General features: G+C 51.8%; 1 protein-coding gene across 1 annotated transcript in view; it reads left to right on the top strand.

The window, feature by feature from the left end:
* PTPRN2 (protein tyrosine phosphatase receptor type N2) overlaps nt 1-24,285 on the top strand; it is a 577,019-nt gene that overhangs the window by 130,227 nt on the left and 422,507 nt on the right. The window contains exon 12 of the mRNA XM_064575623.1: nt 9,501-9,587. Coding sequence (XP_064431693.1) covers nt 9,501-9,587 — 87 coding nt within the window. The remainder of the gene's footprint in view (nt 1-9,500; nt 9,588-24,285) is intronic.

Consider the following 24,285-nt stretch of genomic DNA (forward strand, 5'->3'; position numbering starts at 1 on the left):
CTCTGCACTGTGAGGCTGAGCTGCAAAATGTTGTCTGTGCTAGGAGCTGGCCTGGACAGCTCACTACAGTTCCCAGACTATTCTACCCATTGGGCTTTTGGCAAGGTTCCAGCGGGCTGCACTACCATTCCTACCATGCCCACTCTGTTGAGTTTTTATCATGAATGGATGTTGAATTTTGTCATGTGCTTTTCCTGCCTCTACTGAGATGACCATGACTTGTTATCCTTCATCTTGTTAATGTGGTGTGTCACACTGTTCGATTTGCAGATGTTGAACCATCCTTGCATCCTTGGAATAAATCCTACTTGATCATGGTGTGTGATCCTCTTAATGTATTGTTGAATTTGTTTTGTTAATATTTTATTTATGGATTTTGCACCCGTGTTTCATCAGGGATATTGTCCTGTAGCTTTCTTTTCTTGTGGCATCCTTTTCTGACTGGTATCAAGATAATGCTGGCCTCATAAGATGAGTTTGGAAGTGTTCCCCCCTCTTCTGTTTATGGAAGAGTTTGAGAAGGATTGGTACTGATTCTTCTTAGGGTGTTTGGTAGAACTCATCTGGTCCTGGGCTTTTCTTTGTTGGGAGGTGTTTGTTTACTGGTTTAGTCTCCTTACTTATTGGCATCTTCAGATTTTCTCTTTCATCATGGTTCAAGCTCCATCAGTTGGATGTTTCCAGGAATTTACCCTTTCTTCTTGGTAGTCGTTTTGTTGGCAAATAATTGTTTTTAGTTGTTTCTTAGGACCTTAGGACCTGTTGTATTTCTGTGGCAGTAGTCATAATGTCTTCTCTTTCATGTCTGATTTTATTAAGTTTTTTTTTCTTGGTAAGTCTAGCCAAAGGTTTATCTGTTTTATTTATCTTTTCAAAGAAAACCAGCTCTTAGTTTCATTTATCTTTTCTATTGTCTTTTCAGTCTCTATTTCGTCTTTTCTGATCTTTATTATTTCCTTCCTTCTGCTAGCTTTGGCCTTCATTTATGCCTCTTTTTCTAGTTTCTTGAGTTGTAAAGTCAGGCTGTTTATTTGAGATCTTTCTTTTTTCTTAATGCAAGCATTCATCACCATAAGAATGCCTCTCAGAACTCTGTTCTACGTCCCATACATTTTGGTGTGTTACATTTCCAGTTTCACTTATCTCAGGTATTTTTTATTTCTTCTTTGACCCATTGGTTGTTCATTGGTTTTATTTCTTCTTTGACCCATTGTATATCATTTAATCTCCATATATTTGTGAATGTTCAAGTTTTCTTCTTATAATTGATTTCTAGTCTCATACCATTGTGGTCGGAAAAGATGCGTGATATGATCTCAGTCTTCCTAAATTTATTAAGATTTGTCATGTGATCTGTCCTATCATGTGATCCATCCTGGAGAATGTTCCATGTGCGCTTGAGAAAAATGTGTATTCTGCTGCTATGGGGTGGAAAGTCCTTCATGTATCTGGTCTCTGCTGTTATTATATTGCTGTCTATTTCTCCCTTCAGATATGTTGGTATTTGTTTATGTGTTTAGGGGCTCCTATGTTGGATGCATAAATATTTACAAATGTTATATCCTCTTGATGAACTGACCTCTTTATTATTATATAATCATCTTTTGTGTCTCTTGTTAACAATCTTTGCCTTAAAGTCTGTTTTGTCTAACATAATTTTATCTACCTCTGGTTTCCCTTTTCATGGATTATCTTTCTTCATCCCTTCACTTTAAGTCTGTTGGTGTCCTCAGTGCTGAAGTGAGTCTCTTGTAGGCTGCATGGAGTTGGGCATTGTTTGTTTTTTTCCCTATCCATTCAGCCACCTGTGTCTTTGATCAGAGATTTTAGTCCATTTACATTTAAAGTAATTACTGATAAGTATGGGCTTCATTTTGCCATTTAGTAAATTATTTTCTGGCTGTTTGGCAATTCCTTTGTTCCTTTCCCTTTCTTTCCTCCTCTGTGATTTGATGATTTTCTATAGTGGTGTGCCTACATTTCTTTCTCTTTCTCTTTTGTGTACATATTATAGGCTTTTGCTTTGTGGTTACTATTAGGCTTACATGAAATACCATATGTTTAGAACAGCCTGTTTCAAGCTTATAACAACTTTGAATTTGTACTAAAGCTCTACATTTTTGTACTGCCTTCCTCATTTTATCTTTCTCATGTCAATACTTTCCATAAAACTAACTCTAAGACATTGTGTACTTAGATTTGTATTAAGCTGTTGGCAAATATTTTTTCCAAAAATGTAGGGAAATAAATATACTTGTGGTGAGAAGTGTAGTCTCATCTTGAAGTTGTTGGAATACAACAGTTTTTCACCAGTTGATTTTTTTTTACCTGTGAAGAGTTGGTGTCTGTCAACAACTTTACTAGAAAGAGTAATTCAAGGTTCTGGCACCTCCAGATGAATTTGCATGTATTCTAGAAGCCTGTGGGCTCAGCAGTTAGAAGAATCAGTTTGGTTGCACAAATTACCATGAGCTCACTCACTCATTCTCCAGAAGACATTGGGTTTTATTTCTCTGCAGGAAAGAAAGGTGATACTGAATCAAGGTTGAGATTTTGAATCATGGCAGCTCCTCTCTCATTTCCCCCATGAGAAATGTCTTTTCTCTACATTGGGGAGAATTCCTATGGGTTAACAAAAGAATAACTAGCTTATAAGATTATTTAAATAGAATAAATATTGTTATTTGTTAAAAACAGTATATAGGGATAGCTAGAATAATTGGGGAATCCCATGAAAACCTCATTTTATCCATTGGTTTAAAATACCTCATCAAAAAAGTTTGTATCAGAGTTGACTGATATCATTTTGCAATCCATCAATCATTTAATTCCCTACCTTTGGTAAATTTTCGAATGAATAGTAAAGTATCCGAAATCAGGAAGTAAAGAAGCAGAAGCACAAACGGTCAGCTCTTGAACATAGAGTCCTAGACGTGGGTGTCTGGTTGGCAGGACTGTCTGGGTCCGTAAGGAAGAGACAGTAACACTGTTGCCAAAACAGGACCTGGAGGAATGATGCGTGCAGACACTCTGCAGCTTAGTTAAGGTAAAACACAGGGAAGGATGCAGCTGTAAGTTACCTGGGCTTGCCCCGTAGTTTGGAAGCCCGCATCACACCCTCACTGACGAGTCACGTTTAGGTTTTGGGGCTTACTGGTGGCATGTCCTGGAGCTTGAATTATTTTCTCTAATCTCAGTTTCCAGTCCTTTAAAATGAGGTTCACGACAGTACCTTCCTCACGGGTCTGTTGTGTTACGTGAGAGTGTTGTGCGGGTCTCAGCACGGTGGCGAGCATAAGGAGAACCTTCAAGGTCTTCCACGGCCCCTGACATTTCTCACCTGAAGTTATTGCCACTACTCTTTTGTTAGGGGGGCTCTCCACAACTCCTTCACCGTCTGATATAACAGTTTTTCTAATTTTTCATCTGTCCTCTCATTCCCATGGTGATTTCAGGGCACTGTGGAAGTCCACACACTGTGCATGGCATGGAGGCCATCGGGGAAACGGGGGTACTGTTGCTTCTCCTGTGGCCTTCCCATCAAGTGAGTGGTGTGAATGCTTCAGATTTTCTCCTGTTTTGCTGCTTTAGTAAGTCCCTAGGGGCATCTGACTTTACAACGACTCCGCAGTCGTGTTAACATGTGGCTGTGATTCAGAGAGGAAAAGCATCAGAGCAGATAGCTCTAGCTTCTGCGAACCCTCTCGGCCGCTAGATGTCGAGGCAGGCGGTGAGGGCCGAGCCGCCGGCACGGCTTGCGTCTCTCCCTCCATGGCAGTATCGGGTGTCCCGGTGATCAGGGTGTCACCGACACACAGATGAAATTGCATGTGCCATATCCGTCCATTGATTTTTGAGATTAACTCCAACTGCTTTCTGAGGAAGTTCAGACCATGAAATGACAGATGATGGCCATGTATTTTAAAAATAAAATAGAAATAACTGCATGCTCATTTTGAGCACAATCTTACTGGTCTAACTATTGACCGGACCCGCTATCGTCGTAAGCCATTTGCGCTCCAGCCCGGGCAGCGAGCCGTGGCAGCCCTCGGGAGGGGCTACAGCACCCGTCAGCAGCTGGTGTGATCAGGGGTCTCCTTGGGAGGCAGAAGGGTTCCTACACGTATCCTGGCGGATTTCATCATTATCTTTAAGGTGTTTTAAATAATCATGCTGCGGATACAAGTGTTAACTGTATGCATTGTGGGGTGAAGGAATGTAGGGTCATTAGACACTCATGAGGCCTAAGTGGGGCTGGGACTCATGATAAAGCCTCTGGGTTCCCCATCGCCTAATGTCACCCTTTGGTTTAAAATAGGCTTGAGCACAGAATTCATGGAATCTGGTAGTAAACTTGGTTGGGAAGCTGGTTTATGTCCAGCATGGGACAGTAGGCTCTGGAGGTAGAAAAACATAAGATGTAGTTTGTGCCCTCCAAACTGAGTGTGCAGTTTGGAGACAGGAAGAGGATTAAAACGTGTGAAATAATTAAGAGAGCTTCCGTAATAGGTGGTGGCCTCGGGGCTTCTGCATCAAAGCAGAGGGAGTTTTAGGAAAAGGAGGGAGCCACGTGGGCCCCCTGGTTAGAATGGGTGAGGCCTGGTTGGTGGCCAGGATGAGGGGAGGAAGCACTTTGGGCCATCGTGGGTGTGGGGCACATGATGGGGGGTGGCTGGGCCGGCCGGAGCTGAGGGTCAGTGGGAGGAGGGGGAGTCTCGGGGCAGGCAGGGGGCCCTGGTAGTGTTGATCCAGGAGTGCACGTCATCACCACAACCCTCGCTGGTTTTAGTGCCACTGCTCCTCTTGGTGAGCACGTCGTCGTGTGTGGACGTGGACACCTGTTCCACTGTCTCAAGCACATGCAGGTGTGTGTGCACACCTGGGGAGTCCTTGCTGTCTTCTGATGCCTCCTGTCCCAGGCCATGTGGGTTCACTTTGCAGGGCTCTGGCTCCGAGTCCGTTCGCAGAGCACAGGGCTGGAGGGAGGCCATCAGGGAAACCAGTGTTTGTGGTCCCACAGTCGCAGGGAGGCCCCCGCGCATCTCCTGCCGGCAGCGTCCTCCGAGGGGCACAGAAATGTTTGCAGGCAAAGCACATCCTGAGTGACCACAGGAAGGAAGATGCTTCTGACCATCCAGCCTGGCCTGCCGATTCTCCCATGAAGGACCAGGACAGCACGTTGGGTGGGGCCGCGGGGGCACCTCAGTGCATGTGGCATTGAACGGAGCTTCGTTTTCCCTACTCCTCACCTGGTAATTGTCACCTGAGGGCCCATTTTCCTAGATTGAGCTGTCATTCCACTCCGGGCTGCGTGCCTGATGCCGCCCCTTCAAATGAAGCCCCTCGCTTGGCCATGTACATGTATTCCTGTCATCCGTTCAAACTCTCGGAGATAGAAGGGTGCTGGGCTGAGACCCTGTGCTCTGCTACTCTGAGCACACCTGTGCTCAGATACGGGACGGGGCCTTGCGTCACCTCCGTCCCGAGGATTTGCAGGGATGTTCTGTGGTCACACGGGACATTCAGGGGTGGGGGTGGGTAGGGGGTAGAGTGGGCAGTCCCACATCGCTGGGGCCACCACACAGGTGTGTTTCCAGGGTGTCTGCCCAGTGCCCGGGGGCACGTTCTGGCGGCCGGGACCCCCTCTGCACAGACAGGATTTCTCTGGGCGGCCCCTTTGAGCTGTTTCTTTCAGGCGCGTTCTGCTTGCCCATCCCCCGGTGGACCGTGCTGGCTCCTCTCTGGGGTCTGCTGTCTGGTGGGTTAAATTTGCACGTTCTGTTCCACTTTCTGGAATTCTAGTGTTCTAAGTCCACTGGCTCTGTAAACAATTCGTATTCACCCTATGAATTTTTTGACGACTAGCAGACTACCTCCTCGGTCCCACTGTTTCCTCCGCACTTTGATGCCTTTGTAGATAACACGTTCACCCACTCGTCATCTGTCCGCACAGCTCTGAGCGACTAGCTCTGGTCTCCGACAGCGTCCCCTCCTGGCTCACGTGACTGACCCTGAGCACGACCTCACTCATCTCTGTCGTAGATCGAGGAGCAACACCCCAAGTGCAACACTTCAGGCCCTGCTGTCTCTCGGGCGACCATCAGGCCGCATTGTGGGGGCCCCCTCGATGTTGCCTTTCGGACCCTTGCCCTCCCCAGCGCCCACTGAAGGCTGGAGCCTGGGCGCCCAACAGGCCCCTTCTTGGGGAATAGGTGGTGGAAATGGGCGGGAAAGGAGGACAGAAGGTCCTCCTGGGTCAAGGGCAAGCGACTGCTTTTTGATTGTGAAATTACACAGAAAACTACCCTGAGAAGCCACTGACAGAGAACGCACCAGGCCCCTCCCTTGAGAGAGGGGTGAACAGAGGCGCGTCCTTGCGGGTCTGGGGAGGGGCCCGGGTCAGTTTCCACACGCGGCCCTGCCAGGAGAGGTGTTGCCGTGAGGCTGGAATCAGGCTGTTAGTAATAAAGAGTCCAGGGCTGGAGAGCCGTTTGGGGTTTGAGGGGCTTTTATGCCCATTGTCCTTGATTTACACGGTAACTCTTGTCAGCTAGGTGGGACTCCTTTAATAACTTACGTTTTAATGATTTTCAGCGTGAGACGTTTTGACATCTTCCTGTGTATTCACACATTTGTTCCGTTCACACATGCATCACATCTGCTCATGTCCATGTGCGGGGCGGCTGGTGCCGTGGCCAAAGCCCACACCCACACGGCGAAAGCCTGACCGCCGCCCTGGGCCGCACAGGAGCCTGCAGCTGGGTCGCGTGGGCGGCGCCGGCGGGGCGGACGAGCTGCCCCGTCCAGGTCTCACCTGGCTGCATTCATCGGCCTGGCCTGGGAGGCCGGCAGGGAGGCACCGAGCAGGGAGCCCCCAGGCTGGCTGCAGGTGCGGTGGGGGCCGGCGTCAGGCTCCGTGGTCCCGAGTGCTGGGAGTCCAGGGGAGCTGCTGGGGCGGGGCCCGAGGAGGCAGGGTCTGTGCCCTCGGCGGGGGTCTGTGAAGCAAGGCTGTGTCCTGGCTGGGGTCTGGCCTGGGGTACGTGGGCTGCGTAGGTGAGGGTGGCCCTGGTTCGCTGCAGGCCTCGTCACGCCCCGTCACTCGTGTCTGCAGATGCTGGTTGTCCGCCCGCCTGCACTGCGTCTGGGGGGCCTGGTTACAGGAAGAGCGGCCCATCTGAGAGCCGCGGGGGCAGGGGCACCAGAGCTCTGCCACGAGGGCCTCCAAGGCCCTGCTGTGTCGCTGGTGCCCATGTCCCGGATTAGGGCTCTGCGGCTGTCGTTCTTTCTCCACATCTGACTTGTAGTGAACACACCCTCCTGGCATTGCTGCTCTCCTGTTCCTGAGTCTGCACATGGCACCGTGGCCTTTCCCCCATGTGGCTCGAGGTCCCTGCACACTTGGTTTAGACACAGGCCTTCTTGGGGCTCTGGGCTGGCTGATGAAAAGCGAGCTCCAGCCTGCAGCTCCGGGTGGACAGGCAGGGAGTGATGATGAAGACACAAAGGTTCCAGGTGGACCCCTTCCCCCGTCAGTGTCTCACCTTCTCGTGGGCCCGAGCGTGGGCTCTGCGAGATGCCCAGGGGGGTTTCTAAGTCAGGTCGGGTGACGAGGTAAAAGGGTAGACTTCCACACCACGTGCACACATGACCTGAAAATGTGTTCTAATTTTACAGCATGATGTGAAAAGCCCCTGTGTTAGGAGGCTTGTAGGACTTGTCTGTCCTTCCTGGAAGGGTCCCCAGCCCTGGGCATCTCGCTCTTGCCCGGGAAGCGGGATGGAGGGGCAAAGGCCCTGATCGCAGACCCGCGTCGGGCCTCTCCTTTCTCACTTTAGGGCAGAACAGCACCCTGCAGGTTGGCAAGAGATCTAGAACAACGGGTGAGGCGTGGAGAGCAGGCCCGGCTGTGGGTAGAGAGCCTCCTGCAGAAACCGGCGTCCCTAGGAAGAAGTCCAGTTCCTGTCCCCGCTGAGAGAAGGTGGTGGGGGGCGGCTTGGTGCCATGGCTCCTTACCAGCCTCCCCTTAAGGGCGGGAGTGTCCGTCCCGCTGTGGCTGCACGTGCCCGGGACACCCCAGGACAGTTGCGGGGCAAGCGGCAACTCCTGACGCCAGCCCACTTCTCCGTCTCTACCTGAGGCCTCCAAGGGCCCTCGACTCCTCCTTGCTGGCTCTGTCCCTCCGGATTCCTGCTTTAGCCATTCTCTGAAGGCCGCTTTCCCCAGCTGCTCCCAGCTCAGATGCTCAGTGTGGGCTCTGTCCGTTAGGATGTGTCCCCAGGAGAATTTCCTTCCCACGGCTTCTCCATCTCACATGCTCCTGGGTCACCTCCTGGTGCCACGACACCCCGTGGCCTCTCCCAAGCCTGCAGGCCCCCCTGCACCCTCCTGCCCAGTCCTGGTTTCCTGGGTCCTGGTTGGCTCCTCCTTGCACCCTGCACCCCATCGGCTCTTGGAGCTGCAGGGACCCTGGATGCTTCCCTACTCACCCCTGTGCATGTCCTCCTCCTACGAGGACTCCAGTGACATTGGATTCGGAACCACCCTGATGACCTCCTCTCAGCGTAACGGTCAGCAGTGACCTCTTTCCACGTAAGGTCACATTCTGAGGTTCTGGATTTAGGACTGAACATGCGACGCTTGGGTGACAGCTCAATCCACAACAGCACTTGTCTTTGCCGCCCCTGTGCTGCTCGAATGCAGGTCCCCGGAAGGCAGGGCCCGGTCTGTTTGTTGCTGCACCTAGCCCGTCTCCTGTCACCTTGGCCAAGGGCACGAGAGGTCGGCCGGGATGACGGCGGTGGCTATGCACCAGCTTTTATATGACGACATAACGGAATAGTCTCTGGAATGCTGCTAATAGGGTTTCACGGGCCGGCGTGGCTCACACAGCTGCGTGTTGGGACTCAGGACTTGTCGTTGGAGCTCTGAGCCACACGGTTCCGGTGGAGCCGGGCCTCCTGCGGGCCTGGGGCGCATCGTCCTGGAGCACCCCGCCCCCCAGGGGGTCGCTGCGCGGTGCCCCTCTGGTCTCCATGGTTACCTTCAGATGTGTCCCGTTCACATCCCTCTCATGGCACATCGCTCATTTTAGAAACAAGCCCATTTAAAAATGTGTTTCCTTTGTACATTTGACGCCCATCCTGAAACTCGATTTTCAGCATCTGCTTCCCCTCGGTCTCCCATCTTTTCTCTCTCCTTCCCGTCTGGCCTCCCCTCCACCCCCCTATTATATTTTTTATTGAAGGCTGAGCTGAGCCGTGGCTGCATCACGGGCCCATTACGCTTCTAACAATTCCATTTGCACTGTATTGTTTGTCTCATTGCTGGGAAATTCAGGTGATTCATCATGCCTGAAGAAGCACCTGATCCCGGCTGCCCTGAGAGCCTGGTCACTATGTGACAGGAATGCACAGACGCTGAGGTGGGGGCAGGGGGATGCGCAGCTTCTCAAGTGTTGATGAGTTCCATTTTGTAACGCTGCCCCCCGCTCTCCTCAACAGCCCCCTGAGCCCAGAGAAGGGGAAGGAGCTGATGGAGAGCATCGCACGGCTCCTGGAGGTGCCGATGAGTGTCTTCCCAGACATCGCGTGAGTGCCGGGTGCGGGGTCCGAAGCTTTTAGTCTCCACTCACATCAGGTTCCGTTTCATAATTGGTTTGCAAGGGAAAGAACGGTGTGCTTGGGGTTCCTGTTAATTACACCAGAAACAGTTCAGGAGAGAGATGGAAGGAAAATTCCAGGTGGGTTTGATAAGTTATTTAAGTGCAGCTGAAACCGGACTGTAATTGTGAGAATTATAATCTGCTGGAAGGACAGGGCCCACTGGGGCTGCGGTGCTCAGCCCTGCTGCACCTAGAATTGCCTGGGAGGCTCTAGAACATTCCGGTGCCTGGGCCCCACCCCGCTGCAGATGAGTCCGAGCCCAGGGACGGTGCGTGTCCATGAGAAGTCAGCACTTAGGGAGTGCCTCCAGCCTGCACACCCTGCCACGTACTTGCCGCACCACGTCCCCCGAGCACGACCAGCCTCTCTCGTCATCAGGGGCAGGCTGGAGGCAGATTCAGTGGCGCTGGAGACCGGGGGGAGGTCCGGACGCGGAGGTCAGCCCAGAGAGCCGTCTCGGGACGGATCAGTGGTGTGTTGTGAGCCACTCAGGCCTGGAAATAAGAGGCTCAGCTGAGCTATCTGTTGATGCAGACGGCTGGCCCGGGACCTTCAGTCCTGGAAATACAGTATGACCGTTGGCAAGTCTTGCCACTCGGTGGGACTGTCTAAGCTCTTTCCCTGTGGCTCTTAGCTCATTTGGAAGTTCATCATCCTTTATCTTGAGTAGAAGGGAGCCAGAAGTTGGGAGAGAGGGGCCAGGCCGAGTCCTCGTCTTAACAGTAAGCCCAGATTCACTTCCTTGGGCTCCTTGCCGCTGACGACGGTCTAGCCCGTCTCTCCGACTAATGAGGGCTCCTGTATCATCTCTGCACCAGCAAATGGGACCGTCTACAAGACGCAGCTTTTCTTTCTTTCTTTCTTTCTTTTTTTTTTTTAAAGATTTTACTTATTCATTTGACACAGAGAGAGGGAACACAAGCAGGGGGAGCGTCAGGCAGAGGGAGAGGGAGAAGCAGGCTCCTCGCTGAGCAGGGAGCCCAACCTGGGGCTCAATCCCAGGAGCCCGGGATCATGACCTGAGCCAAAGCAGACGCTTAACCAACTGAGCCACCCAGGCGCCCCAAGACGCAGCTTTTCATTCAACAGATGTTTACAGAACACCGGGCCAAGGTGGAGCAGAGAACATGACATTCCAGCAGAAATGGGCACAGAGCAGAGCTGGTAAAGGTCAGGCAGCCCTAGTTCACGTGGAAGCAAAGGGCCAGAGGCTGTGAGGTCTGGAGAGCAGGTGCCCGGCTGCCTCGAGGCAGGAGGGACTGTGTGCCCCACGTGAACAGGCAGGGCAGCTCGGGTGGGCCCCAAGGCCCTTGTGAGGAGTGTGGCGTTCCTTCCGTGGGCTGGCAAGCCACCAGAGACTTTACATGAGGAGAGCATGTTTCTCTTACAAGGACACAGGAGGAGGCTCAAGTGCCTTGGGGCCGCTGAGGTTTCTAGATGAGTGTTGGTTGTCCCGACCCCATGCCAGATGGGGTTTTGGCCTTGGAGAGGTAGTCACGAATGTGGGAGGAGCTGAGAGATTGGGAGACACCCACATGTGACTATGTCATTACCCGGTCAGCTGAGCCACACACCGGCCCCGTGGGAGCAGCTTTTATTCCAGCCTGTCATTTCAGACGCCCTTGAGAACTGTCCTTTGTCCAAGCACATTCCCTCCCATGCAGAACCGCATGCCAGGTGTATGCAGGCGTCTGCGGAAGGGGCATGGCTGCTGGACTCGGGAGCTCAGCGTGAACACAGGAGGCCCACCCAGGCCCTTTGCCCAGGGCATGTGTCTCGGGTGCCGTTAAACAGATCGCACGCAGAGAGAGCCAGTCCTGACCTGGTGGCGCCGACCGTTCCCTTCAGAGAAGCAGAGGGAAATTTCCCCAGTATGCCTGCACCCCACACGTGGCTAGTCATCTGCAGTCTTCACCTCCGGGCCCCAAGGTCGGGGGTCACAGCGGTCCCTGACACGTTCACATCAGGCACCCAGCGCAGGACTTGCGGAGTTCGGGCCTGGCACCCACACCGCGCCCGCCAACCAGGGCGGGGCGGTCCTCGCCCCTCCGTCCACAAGTAGGAGACACTGAGTGTGCCCCCGAAATTCAGCTGCTGGTGCCAGGGACATGTTGCTGTTGAGGGAGTGAATGAATGAATGAGTGCCTCCTTCATTAGAGGGAAGAATGTTCCGGGAGCGATTGGAAGGCAGTAAACAACAAGAAGACTTCACATCTCCAGGGGGAGCTCCGGGAGGGGCCGGGGTGGCCTGAGCTTTTGGAGAACGTTAACACAGCTCAGACCTGTTATTGAGAACATTAGACAAAAAAGTAATCACACGGAGAGGCTTCAGAGTAAAACGTGGCCTGGCCCCACTGGCGACTGTATTTATTGATTTTCATTATTTCCCTCTGCGCTCTGGGGTGAGTGAGCACCAGATAGAAGGCAGAGGTCCCCACACACAGAGGCCTTGCGCTTCCTGGAGCCTCGGCCCCCCGCCGCTGCTTGCTTGTTGGAAGTCGGGGTGTGTGTCCCTCGTGACCTGGGCTCCATGCTGCTGAGAGAGGGGTTTGGGAGGAGGGGTGTCCTCGGGACAGGCGGGAGCACGGTGGGCTGGGAGCCTCAGGAACAGCCGTGGAGCTCTCCAGCCCGAAGTGGGTCAGGTGGGTGTGACCCAGAGCCCACCGCCGAGGAGGGGAGCTGCCCTTGGGCCAGGCTGGAAGCCCCCATGGTGGCCTGCCTCATCACCCACCCCCAGGGGCAGGCCCCGCACATGAGCCCCCCGAACGCTGTAGGACTGAGCCTTTCACATAACTGGCAGCCACTGACCACGTGTCCACGACTTTTCCAGCAGTGAGAAGTTTCCTGTTGAAGGAAGGTGTCTCCCAGAGAGAATGGGACACGGGTGTCCAAGGTCAACAAGCATGTTTAGCCCATCTTCTGTCCTGCCCCACGGTTTCTGCATTGCCCACCTGTCCCCTCCCTTTCTCCACATCCTCAGCCAGGCTCATCGGCCTCTAAGAGTCTCAGGGCAGTGGTGGGAGGCCCAGAGACCAGGGTGAGGCCAGGCAGGCTTCCAGACAGGAGAGGCCTCTGGTGTGGGCTGGGGGTGGGGGTGTCAGGACTGGAGGGGCATCTTCTGGAGGGGGCATCCAGCGGGAGGGGTGTCTGGTTGGGGGAAGTCTGATGGGAGGGGTGTCAGGACTGGAGGGGCTTCTGGTGCGGTGGTGTCCATGTCGGGGGCTGTCTGGTGGGGGGGCGGTGTCCGGTGTGGGGTGGTGTCCGGTGGGGTGGTGTCCCAGTGGGGGCTGTCTGGTGGGGTGGTGTCCGGTGGGGGGGTGTCTGGTGGGGGGCTGTCTGGTGGGGAGTGGTGTCTGATGGGGGGCTGTCTGGTGGGGAGTGGTGCCTGGTGGGGGGTTGTCTCATGGGGGGGCGTCCGGGGGGGGACTGCTGATGGGAGGGGAGTCCAGTGGGGGGTGTCCAGTGTGGGGGGGGCGTCTGATGGGAGGTGTCCAGTGGGCGGGGGGCCCGGGGGCAGGGATGTCCAGTGAGGACGTCTGGTGGGAGCTAGCTGCACTCCGTCTGTCCCTGGTCTCTACCTCGGGTCTGCGGCTTACACGTCTCAGCCCTTCCCACCTGCACCCCTGTCACATCTGAGGAGGACTGGGGCGCAGAGGATTTCTGGGGAGCACTTTCTGGCTGAGCTGGGGGCCATGCCAAAGCTTTTGTAAATGTCTTTTGCCACAGTCTCTTCCCTGGTCAGAAAACTGGGGGCTTCCGATGTCCTGCGGAGCCCAAAGTGACACCCCCCGCTGCTGTTTAAGCCAGTGAGCGTCTGGTCTGCAGCTCTCCAGCGAGCCCAGCACTCCAGAGGGTCCTTCCCGCCACCTCGCCCCGCTGGAGGGGCCCCCAGTCTCCCTGCTCTTAATGCAGCTCATGCTTCCAATGTAAAGCTGGTCCTCGCGCTGCCAGAGCCCCCCGTCCTGCCGGTCAGTGTTGGCCCCGCGCGTCCGGGTCCCGAGGTACTGTGTGCGAGCTTGCACAAGTCTGTGCTGTGTTGTACGCGTGTGCACAAGGGGCCCGGCACCGTGGTGCGCACTGAGCGTGTGCGCCCACCGGACAGCCGGACGTGGGCGGTGGAGGCCGTGGCGGGGGCTGCTGCGTGGCCAGCGCTTGGCTGTGCATCTAGGAGCACGTTCTCAGGGCTGCTCATTGTTCCAGGAGAGGAAGAGAGGCCGCCGCGCAAGCCGGCGCCTTCAGAGCTTGTCTGCGTTTTTATGGAAGTACCAGTTATACTTAATATGTTTTGTTAATGGTTATGTAGCTGTCAAGTAAATTCCATTATTTCTTATTACATCATTAGAGACCATTAAAACGGCATTAGCATGCTGATGTGATTATGCCAACAGACACACAACAACCTCAGTTACGATTTTATAACCTAATCACGGCTGTCCACAGCGGTGCTGATCGATGCGCAGGCTGCTCCCTCTGGGGCCGTCGGTGGGCGGTGCTCGGGGACCCACCGTACACAAGGAGACTCCGTGGTCAGGTGGGGCCGGCGTCCACGCTCCTCCTGAGGGGCCCCGGCTGAGCCTTCACATCAGCCCCGAGAAGGCTCGGCTCAGCTGAGGGCACTGTGGGAGGACAGCCTAATTCTGTGATCAATCTTCCCGCGTTCTCCTGATGCAAGAAGCAGTTTAGTTTCCCATCTGTGTGATTTACGGAATTGATGAAAATACAGTGTTCTTGTTTTCAGGACGGTTGCTGAAGGTGCAGTGGTGGGAATTCACAACCCTGACACTTCTCATTAGGGCCTTCTTGTACGGGGCCGGGGGGGCATGGTGCCCGGCCCAGGTCGGTCCCGTGAGTCCCAGGGATGTGAGGCCCCCATTATCCCCCCTTCCCATGCCTCACACCCCCACACATCCCCACCCTTCCTTCCATTTGTGAGAGAATCTGTGGGAGTTTCAGTTTTGTAGGGCAGAATTGTGGTTATTGGGCTCCTGTCTTGTCTCTCTGACTTATGAAGACATTAAAGAGGAAGTTGAAGTTGGACACAGGGTCAGAATGGCCTTTGCCTCGCTGGGTTGGCCCCTTAGGCTTGCAGCCCAAGTGATGACAGAGCTATGGGTAATTTGGGGAATGTGCCAGGACATTGCAGATTAACGGTGACAGAGATTATGCTTGGGATAAGCAAACATCGCTCACAGCCAAGAGCCTCCAGCAGTCAGACCCGGAGCCCTACAGGGGGCCCCAGTAGATGGTGATTGCACCCCTGCTTGATGTGTCCACTGCCTGCAAGCTCTGGGGTTCGCAGGTGGGTGCCGTCACCTTGCTCCACCTGGGTCCGGGATTTTCTCAGTATGCCACCTTAGAAGGACAGAGGAGGGACCTCCTGTCTTCCCAGAGCAGGAGCACCGGCCGTGGCCTACCCAGGCCTTACGTACAGGGTCCGCAGAGCGGCTGTGCACCCAAGGAAATGTCACGAGGTGACAACTGCCCCAGGCCTATCTTTAGACTGAAGATGAGACCGTGGGAAGGGCGCTGCCGGCGTGTTCGTGAGTAACAGTTCTGCTTGAGGGACAGAGGGCCTTTCTCATTTTAAGTAAATCCCTGTGCTTTGGGTGAAGATGTTTATATTTAGAGTATCGGTTGAGCCCCTTCCTATTGAGAAATGACATCACAGCTTAGGAGCAGAGTTAAAATGCTTGGCCTTTCTAAGCCTCAGTTTCCCTGCATGTAAAATGTGGATGGTCAGCATGTGCTATGGGCTGTGACGTGGGATCCTGCTCTGAGGAGTCCCCTACAAATTGCATGACTGGTTCTAAGGCTGATGGGCTCTCCGTGAAGATCCTGTGAGACATCCCACAGCCAAGAGCGTGGGCCCTGCTGCTGTGTAAGCATTCGGCTCGGCTGGTTGTGCTTCCATTACTTTTGTTGTTCTTAACCTACGCTGACACCTAATGATGAGTAGGTTCGATTGTCAAGAATAACCCACTCAGTTCCTTTCCCCAGGCTTGTACGGACACTTCGAGGGCGAAGCGTTGGGTAGATGGTGGGATTATGTGCTGGACTGGACGTCTTGGTATTTAGGGCTTCCTTAGAGAGACTGTGGTTCCTCGGAATGATCCTTTGATCTGGAAGAGCGTGTCTTCATCTCTCCCAGGAGACGATACTCCCCTTGAAGGCGGGGATTGGGCTTCTATTTCTCCGTGGTGCGTCTTCAGCGCCTAGGTTGGCATCAGGCACGTAGTAGGTGCTCGGTATTTGCTCAGTGACTGAGTGAGTGAGTGAGTGAGTGAATCGATCAATGTGGCCTGAGTTTGTGCCATCTTTCCACTGCCCTAAGACACTGGGCAAACTCCCGAGGCTCGCCTTGCCTCCGTTTGCTCATCTGTAGGATGGGCGTCATGGTACCTGCCCTGGAACTATTGTAGGGGTCACTCGGCAGAGGGTGGTGCTCCACATATAACACACTATGAAAATAATAATATGTTGTTTAATATTTTTTTAAGATTTTATTTATTTATTTGAGAGAGAGAATGAGAGACAGAGAGCACGAGAGGGAAGAGGGCAGAGGGAGAAGCAGACCCCCTGCTGAGCAGGGAGCCCGATGCGGGACTTGATCCTGGGACTCCAGGATCACGACCTGAGCCAAAGGCAGTCGCTTAACCGACTGAGCCACCCAGGCGCCCTAAAATGTTGTTTAAACCAAGAAATATCTAAACACGTGAAAAAAGTTATATTTATACTGAAATAAAACTAAATTCTGTGGTAAAATACACATTGTATTTATTGCCTGGGCTGTGAATACTAGTTCTCTCTGCTCAGCTTCACCCTTATTTTTCTCAGGAGAACAAAGTAGAACTCATTTTCACTCTCCTGCCTTTCTCTGAGTCAGAGATGCTCCCGGCATGCTGATGTCCGCAGGACTGTGGCGTGGGCGAGTCAGGACGCTGTACTCAGGAGCCGTCCCTACGAGAAAGCTTTAACATCCAGCAGGAGGCCTTCCCCCTCACACATGGGCGCTAAAATCTGTAAGGAAGGGCTGGAGAAGAATACAGTGCGGCCGGAATTGAGGGTGCCGTAACTCCTCCCTGCGTGGAAACCAGCCCCCGCGTGTTCGTGGTGTCACGTTGTGGGTTATGATGGATGGATGTGTGATGTCCAAAGAAACAAAACGGAGTGAGCCTCGGAGCCAGGGACGCAAAGGGTCAGGATGGAGCGCAGTTGGCTGGAAACTCACGGGGGGAGGCTCCTGTCCAGCTCTCGGCAGCACTGAATGGCCGTTGGCCTGGTTCTCTGAGGCGTCAAGACAAAGCCTTGGTCCAGATTTTCAGGGGCTGCTTTTGTTTCTCAGTTTGTCACTAACAATTCAGTTATTCCTTTGCTTCATTCATCAATCCTTAAGTGCCGTGGAAGTCCGAGTGCGATGGGAGATAGGTCTCCGGTGGCCCTGGGGCCTTCCAGGCACCTCTGGTCCTTACGGCCCCGGCTGCCCCCACCCCCCTGTGCTGGTAGAGCACAGTCTTCTCGTGACCAAACACATCATCTCTCAGTTCTAACTGGAAAACAATAAATTGTCCTGGGAATTGAGAACTAAGCAAATAGTTTAAAAGTGCAAAGTCAAAACATAAATATGGAATCATCTGTTTTCTTCCAAATACTCCATGGGAAGAAAGAGGAGTGCAAAGTAAGGCATCCCCTAATGACAGAGAGGAATTCCCAAATTGCACATAATCACACAGTAATTGCAAATAAGAGATGATCTGTCCAGTAAAGCAATTGCTCAACCCTTTAAGAAAATAGAGCATCGCCAGTGTTATGTTTTGGTGAAGGCTCATGTCAAATTACCGTGCGATAACTTTGTAGGCCTCCGTTTCCTCACACAAATAGGAGACAGCTCATTCTCTCAGTCCTTCTTCTTTGTCAGCCCTCAAATCAGATAACTGTGGAAAGTTACTGCCTAGTGTTTGGGAGGCAGGAATATACAATTGTGCAGAAAATACGGTAATGGAAAGTATGCTTTAGGAATATATGTGTGCATCATTTTGCTATTTCATGGAATTCTAGAATTTTGTGATTTGACACAGAGGGGATGAGGCAAGCAAAGATGTAGCAGCCAGACGTGGACTCATTTTCCTGTCGGCTTTCTCTTGGCGGCTTGGGTTAGGGACTTCTCAGAGTTAGGGACAGCTAAGGAAGATGACCAGGAGGGAGCTGGTGGTCCTCAGACACAGTTCAGGGTCAGTGCCGGTTCTGGGGAAAGAGTGTGAACACCACAGTTCTGGAGCCCGTAGCCAGGAGGGGACGCTGGTGGAGATCGTATGCAGACTGCGTGGTTATTGATGGTGCTGAACAAGGTCTCACGGAGAACCCAGGAATCACTTTCCAGCCGTGGCATCTCTTCTAAAACTGGACCCCTGGGGGCTCGTCCTTAAAACTCCCTGTGTTTTGACTTATTCATCTGTAAAATGAGGCATGGTTCGAGGCATTGCTTTGGGTCTAAATTATGCCATTATGGTGCTCAGCTCTACCTTAGCACACCCTCCTGTCTGTGTTCTCTTGAGGTCAGCCGGGCCTCTCCAGCACCTCAGCCGGGAGGCTAGCTGGTTTAGGAAGCCCCTCAAAGCCATGTGTGCAAATAAAGAAATCTTCTTGCTCTTACTTGGCCTCAGTTTATGTTCAGTCAGACACAGCAAGTCTCTTAAATGACTAAAAGTCTCCTAAATGGTTTTGCTTGGTAACTTTGGGTCCTTCATTAGCATTTGGCTTTTTTAAATTAATAACGAGTAAGGTACAGAACGAGCAATTCACCAAATGTATAGCCCGTAGATGAGAAAAGTTAATGTAGAAAGATTCTTAAGCAAGCCATAGATGGGATTTTGAGAAAATGTCTTAATGTTTGCGTTAATATAGGGCTCTCTCTCTGTATATCATCCACCCACGGTCCATCCATCATCCATCGTTCATCATCCCTCCATCCTGTCCATTCATGTTATGGGTTTTACCCCAAATCCAGGATCAGAGACAAAGCACAGGTCAGTGCATTAAGCCAAGGCAAGAGCATGCTAGTAAAAAACATTTAATTAAATATTCTATCAAATATTTTTTAAAATTTCTAAACAACTTTCAGGAAATTATGTCGGTTAAAAACTGCAGCATTTACTTGTATGTTAGCTGTAAAGCCATCAATGTTAACTTTACAACTTTCTGTTGCTGCCAAATATGCTTTGAGATTTTTTAAAAAGATTTTATTTATTTCTATGAGAGAGAGAGACAGAGACAGTGGCAGAGATAGTGAGAGAGAACACAGGTGGGGAGGGAGAGGGAGAAGCAGGCTTCCCGCCGAGCAGGGAGCCCGACACGGGGCTCAATCCCAGGACCCTGGGATCATGACCTGAGTGGAAGGCAGATACTTAACGACTGAGCCACCCAGGCACCCCACTTTGCAATCTTCTTACTATCCCCCAAGGTTGAGAGGATCTAGTCCCTGAGCCTTGTCTCTATTTAAATTTAAATACAAAGGGCTGTTTAGCCAGTGTTTATAAGGAAAATTATAGTCATATTTGTTGTTTTCACTGTGGACCTTAAAGGTTGGCCTGATACAAATAATATTGTGTCATGTATAATCTATTATTATACAGGAGAAATAATACCCAGATTAAGTCAACTAAGTGGAATCCTCAATCAGTGGGGATTTTTGTGTTCTATGTTTTGGACCTGGTGTTAAATAACAAGAAAAATAAGATTTCGTCAGGGGGTCGCTTCCTTCTCCATTCTCCACTGAAATATCGGTCTGAGCACAGGCTGAGTTCAGTGTTTTATAACTCGTGCAATTAGAGTGTCATGCATGAAAATTAACGTGCGGAATCACCTCGAGACACATGATTATTAAGAAGACTCATCTGTCAGCATACTGATATTATAAAGGCAGAACTTTAGATTATTGGAAAATGACTTCAGTGATACATGTAGGAGAAAGGGATTTCTAAAGAGTTCCCATTTAAAGAAAAGACCAAGTAGGCAAAGCTCTCGCCCCAGCACGTGGGTTAGTGGGAGTTCTGTTTGTTCCATCAACTTGATAGGGTGGGGAAATTCCAGAAAACCAGCAATAGGTCAATATTAAAATGCTAGAAGTTACTTTTGTTCTTTGTTAGAAGTTACTGTGATAAAGAACGAGTAATCATCAATATTATGACTGATGTGTGATCATATATATTATGTTATAAACATGTAATCACATGTTATATTATCAATACCTAAACATCACCTAGAGTTAGATTGTAATTAATAGTAAATGCCAAGTAGAAACATTGAATTTTACGGGGCTCAGGACCACTTGGGGCTTCTCTTTAAAACTGAGATGGGTCCAGCTGGCATGATGGTGATGAGACCCCCCTTCATCTGTGTGCACACGTATGATTTGCTTAAAGTGGTTAAAGGAAATTTAAAATCAGTGAATACTGCAAGATCTCAGGGAGATATCTTTTCCTATTATTTCCAACCTGATGGGGAATCGATTCTGAACGATAGTGTGTGGTTTTATTCTCCTAGTACGGTCTCCAGGAGGGGCCATTGGAGCATTTCTCATGGGACCCACGTGCCCACTGGGGTTTCCTAGGCTGAGACCGTGAAGGCTGTCTCTTGCTAGACGAGGAAGGATTTGCATCTGGGCAGGTGGGTCCCAGCTGGTGGCATTTCTTCCACTGTAAATGGGAGTCTTGTCACAGTAAGTGAATGGGACTGCCAGAAAGTCTGTGGTCCTACAGGAACACTGAGTCAAGTGACTTGTGCACTCTCAGAGCAAAGCGTCTCACCGTAGGTAGGGTATGGTGCTTTTGCCCGGTCTGCCCGTGATGACCCCGCGTAGACCGATCATGAGCTTGCCATCCTAGAGCCGTGGGGTCTGGAGAGAAGTGGCTGATCTTGCCCCTTGTATCCACCATGTGGTTCCAGACAGAGCAGGACTGCCTTGGTCATGAGGCGGCATGGTGTGCAGAAGCCCTGTGAGCCCACAAAGGCCTGAGAGTGTGGACCTCACGGCAGAGACTGGAGGAACAGCTGACTGCTCCAGATGGTCGGCGCAGAGGACGATGGGTCGGCCCTTCCCAGATATGCATTATCATCCCCACTTTGCAGGTTCAAGAGTGTTATATGCTGATATCACTCAGCAAGGAAGATCACAAGCCCCTTAAAGTCCAATGCCCAGGCTCTTTCTATAGTATTAAATTGTAAAATGTGACAAAAACAATAAGGTCATTATTGTATGTGAATGTGCTTAGCACAGACACTAGAAAACACAATAGACCCTCACTATTAGTGATTCCGTATTTGCAAATTTATCTGTAACCCTGAAATCAATACAGCACTTCCATGGTCGCTTGAAGACCGGTGCAGAGGGAGAAAAATTTGAGTGCCTCATGTGCATGTTCCCAGCTGAGCTTGAACAATGCATTCTTGTTTCAGCCCACACTGTAAACACATGCTTGTCCCTGTTCACGGCTGCATTCTCCACATCTTCGTGCTTTTTGTTGGTGATTTCGCTGTTTAAAACGGCCTCCGTGCGCATGCAGAACGTCTAGCGTTCCTACCTGCAAGAAGGCTGGGCTTCTGCAGAAAGTGCTGTTGTAGAGAATCTACAGCTCTAGAGGTGGTGAGTTCAATGCTCATGGGCCAGTAGCGTCTGTCAGTAAGGCGTCTTTAAACGGAAGCACACATAAAACAAGGTGTACGCAGGCCGGTTGGTGAAGATGTGGCCGGAGGCTGGCAGAGTCCAGCCCCGTGCTTCCCCGGGAGCCATGGTCCAGTGTCCTTAAATCCACACTGTGTTGACCTTACAAGACATAACTCCGCAAATAACAAAAATGTACCGTAGTGTGTTTCCAACAACTACTGGTTGAATCTGAACAAGAATCTGAAAGCCAAAGCACAGGGTAAGTATCTCTGTTTTGTAGTGGAACATAGGTATTCCCTTGTAACTTGAGGTTCATCTTTCTTTGTTTCAGTAATTTCTTCCTAATCTAAACAACAATTTTTTTGTATCAATAGAGTTGGAATGTTGTGCTCTGCTTGAGAAATTCTCATTTATTAATGAGTGACTTTCTCAAAGGAAAAAGAAAAAGATTTCTCCCTGCCAAGTCTAATATTAGATGTTATATTTGCTTCTCAGAGACTCTGAAAGGCTATAGGCATCTGTTTTATTTTTTAGTTTCTGATTAAACATAGAAATCCCCCTTTCTGTGCCAGCATTATGCATATGGGACTGTTCTCCCCAAGCAGAGCTGAACAAGACAGTAAGTTCAGCCCAGGCCCCATGGTCTAGGAGGAAGACGATGGTAGCTCCTGGCGTCCCGCCCCCACCCCATAACCCGTCTGCATCCTGCGCAGCCTGAGCTACTGGGGTGCAGGGAGCCCAGCTGACTGAGGATGGGCGGTGGGCATCCTCCCCATAGCCGTTCCCAGCTGCGGCGCCGGGCCAGCCTTGCACACAGGCTTTCTGTGGTCGGCTGTGGCAGGCCCGCAGAGTTCACCTGGGAGAAAGACTGAGGAGCAGATAAATGAGAGGAGAAGGTCTCGGGAGGGTCTTGCCAGCCTCCTCAGTCTCCAGCTGTCCCCACGGGAGTCCTGACTGAGCCCCGACAGACCACAGGGAGGGTCTAGAGCACACCCTCCCAGTGGAGAACACAGGGCATCACAGTGGTCCGTAGCCCTGCAGAGAACCACACCACCTAGACAGGTACAAGTGTGTCTGTGGCATTAACCTGTCCTGGACAGAAGCTGGTAGCGAGCGAATGTCTGGAGTGTTCCCTCAGGGGACCGACAGCAAAGCTGGGCTGAGAAACCTTCTCAGAGCGCGAGGCCTGGGGGGACGGAGCCACCGTGGCACCTCGTGGTGTGGGCCCGTGCGATGTCCCGAGGCCGCGTCTGTGTGTTCTGAGGGTTTGGATGCTCTCAGGCAGGTGCAGGAGGGCTGGTATTGCTGCTGGTTCCAGGCTTTGGAGAGGACACCACACCGATTCTCGCTCTCCCACTGGGAGGGGATGGGGGTCCACGCGGCGGCCGAGGGGCTGGCCTGAAGGTCTGCTGCTTCCATGAAGGTTCTAGGAGGCAGCCGTTTGCCTCAGAGTTCATCCTCCTTCTTCTTTTTTTTTTTTAAGGTTTTTATTTATTAGAGAGACAGAGAGAGAGAATACAAGCAGGGAGAGGGAGAGGGAGAAGCAGACTCCCAGAAGAACAGGGAGCCTGATGCGGGGCTCGAACCCAGGACCCTGGGATCATGACCTGAGCTGAAGGCAGACGCTTAACGACTGAGCCCCCCAGGTGCCCCAGAGTTCATCCTTCTTAACACCCTCTGCTAGCTTGGGGTGGAGCAGCTGCTGACTCCCTCACCCAGCGGTAGCATCAGGCACAGCCCAGGCCCTGGTGCCTGGTCCCCAGCACCGCTCCCCAACTCGCTGAGGCAGTATCCATTCTGGGCTCTTCAGTCCGTTTCTCGCCGCTCTCCTCCTTTCTCCCCCATCATATAGAAGGCCGCTGATCGCATCCTCTGAATTTTAGCTGAGCATCTCCTGTGTGCAGGCCTGTGTCACCGGGTGGCCCAGGACCAGACTCTGAGCTGGCTTCAGGCCGCCCTGCTCCTGGAATCCCTCCACCGGGGTGTCAGGTAGGGTGCACCTGCTCCTCGGCTGCCCACCGTGGAATATGGGAACCCCGAATGTCCAGAGAGGAGCATGCCAAAGGGCTTGTGGCGGGAGACCTCATTCTGTGGGGACTTACATGCACTCATGCCTGCCCTCCCCCGCAAATACTGTTTGACCAGGTACACCCAGGCCTGTCGACCAGCCTCACCTTGTTACTCTCTCCACCAAGACTTGTGTTTGCAAGTCTGGACAAATGTCCACAGTGATGGGCATTTGCTCAAAGGGCAGGGTGGGCAAGGCATTCCTTCAGCAGTCAACCCCCAAGTCATTTCTGCACAAATCTGGTAACAACCTCATCCCTGTACACAGAACAGAAGAGAGAGGGCGATAGTTTGCAATATGTTGCTTTATATGACTCAGAGCAACGTGATGCACATAAAAAATAGCAGCAGAAGGACTGAGTTCCAACAGTCCCCCAACAGGGTACTTCTGCAAATTTCTAGTGATAAGCTGGCATATTAAGGGAGAAGGCCCATTTCGCATGGGCAGCCTCTCCCACGTAGTGCTCACCTGGACTGGAGGAGACCCAGCAGAGTGAGGGGGAAGCACTCCAGGCATTTCCCAGTGCTGCATTAAATGTATCCCTGTATCTAATATTTTAAATACTTTGTCTCCACCCACTATTTGCAAACAGCTCCACGCTCAGAAGCACCAGTGTTTATTTCAAGTAAACACAATAGACTAATATTAATTCCAAGGATCACAAAGCAGCAAAGGGGACGGAAATGAGTCTTAGGCTGACGTCACTGAGAGAATGGCATTTTGAGGTGGTTCCTGTGGGTTCCTTTGGGTGGTGCTTCTGCTCTGGTGGATCGAGTGCTCTTGCAAACGTTTATCAGAGAAATCCTTGTTTGGTTTGGGGATCTGACCCTGAGTAGAGGCCCGGGGGCCCAGCTGCGCTCGTTCAAGGAGCTTCTCACTTTAGACGCTCCCGGTGG

The sequence above is a fragment of the Mirounga angustirostris genome, unplaced genomic scaffold (assembly GCF_029215605.1).
Source record: "Mirounga angustirostris isolate CCGP_5_RB_7025 unplaced genomic scaffold, mMirAng1.0.hap1 SCAF_12, whole genome shotgun sequence".
Lineage (NCBI taxonomy): Eukaryota > Metazoa > Chordata > Mammalia > Carnivora > Phocidae > Mirounga > Mirounga angustirostris.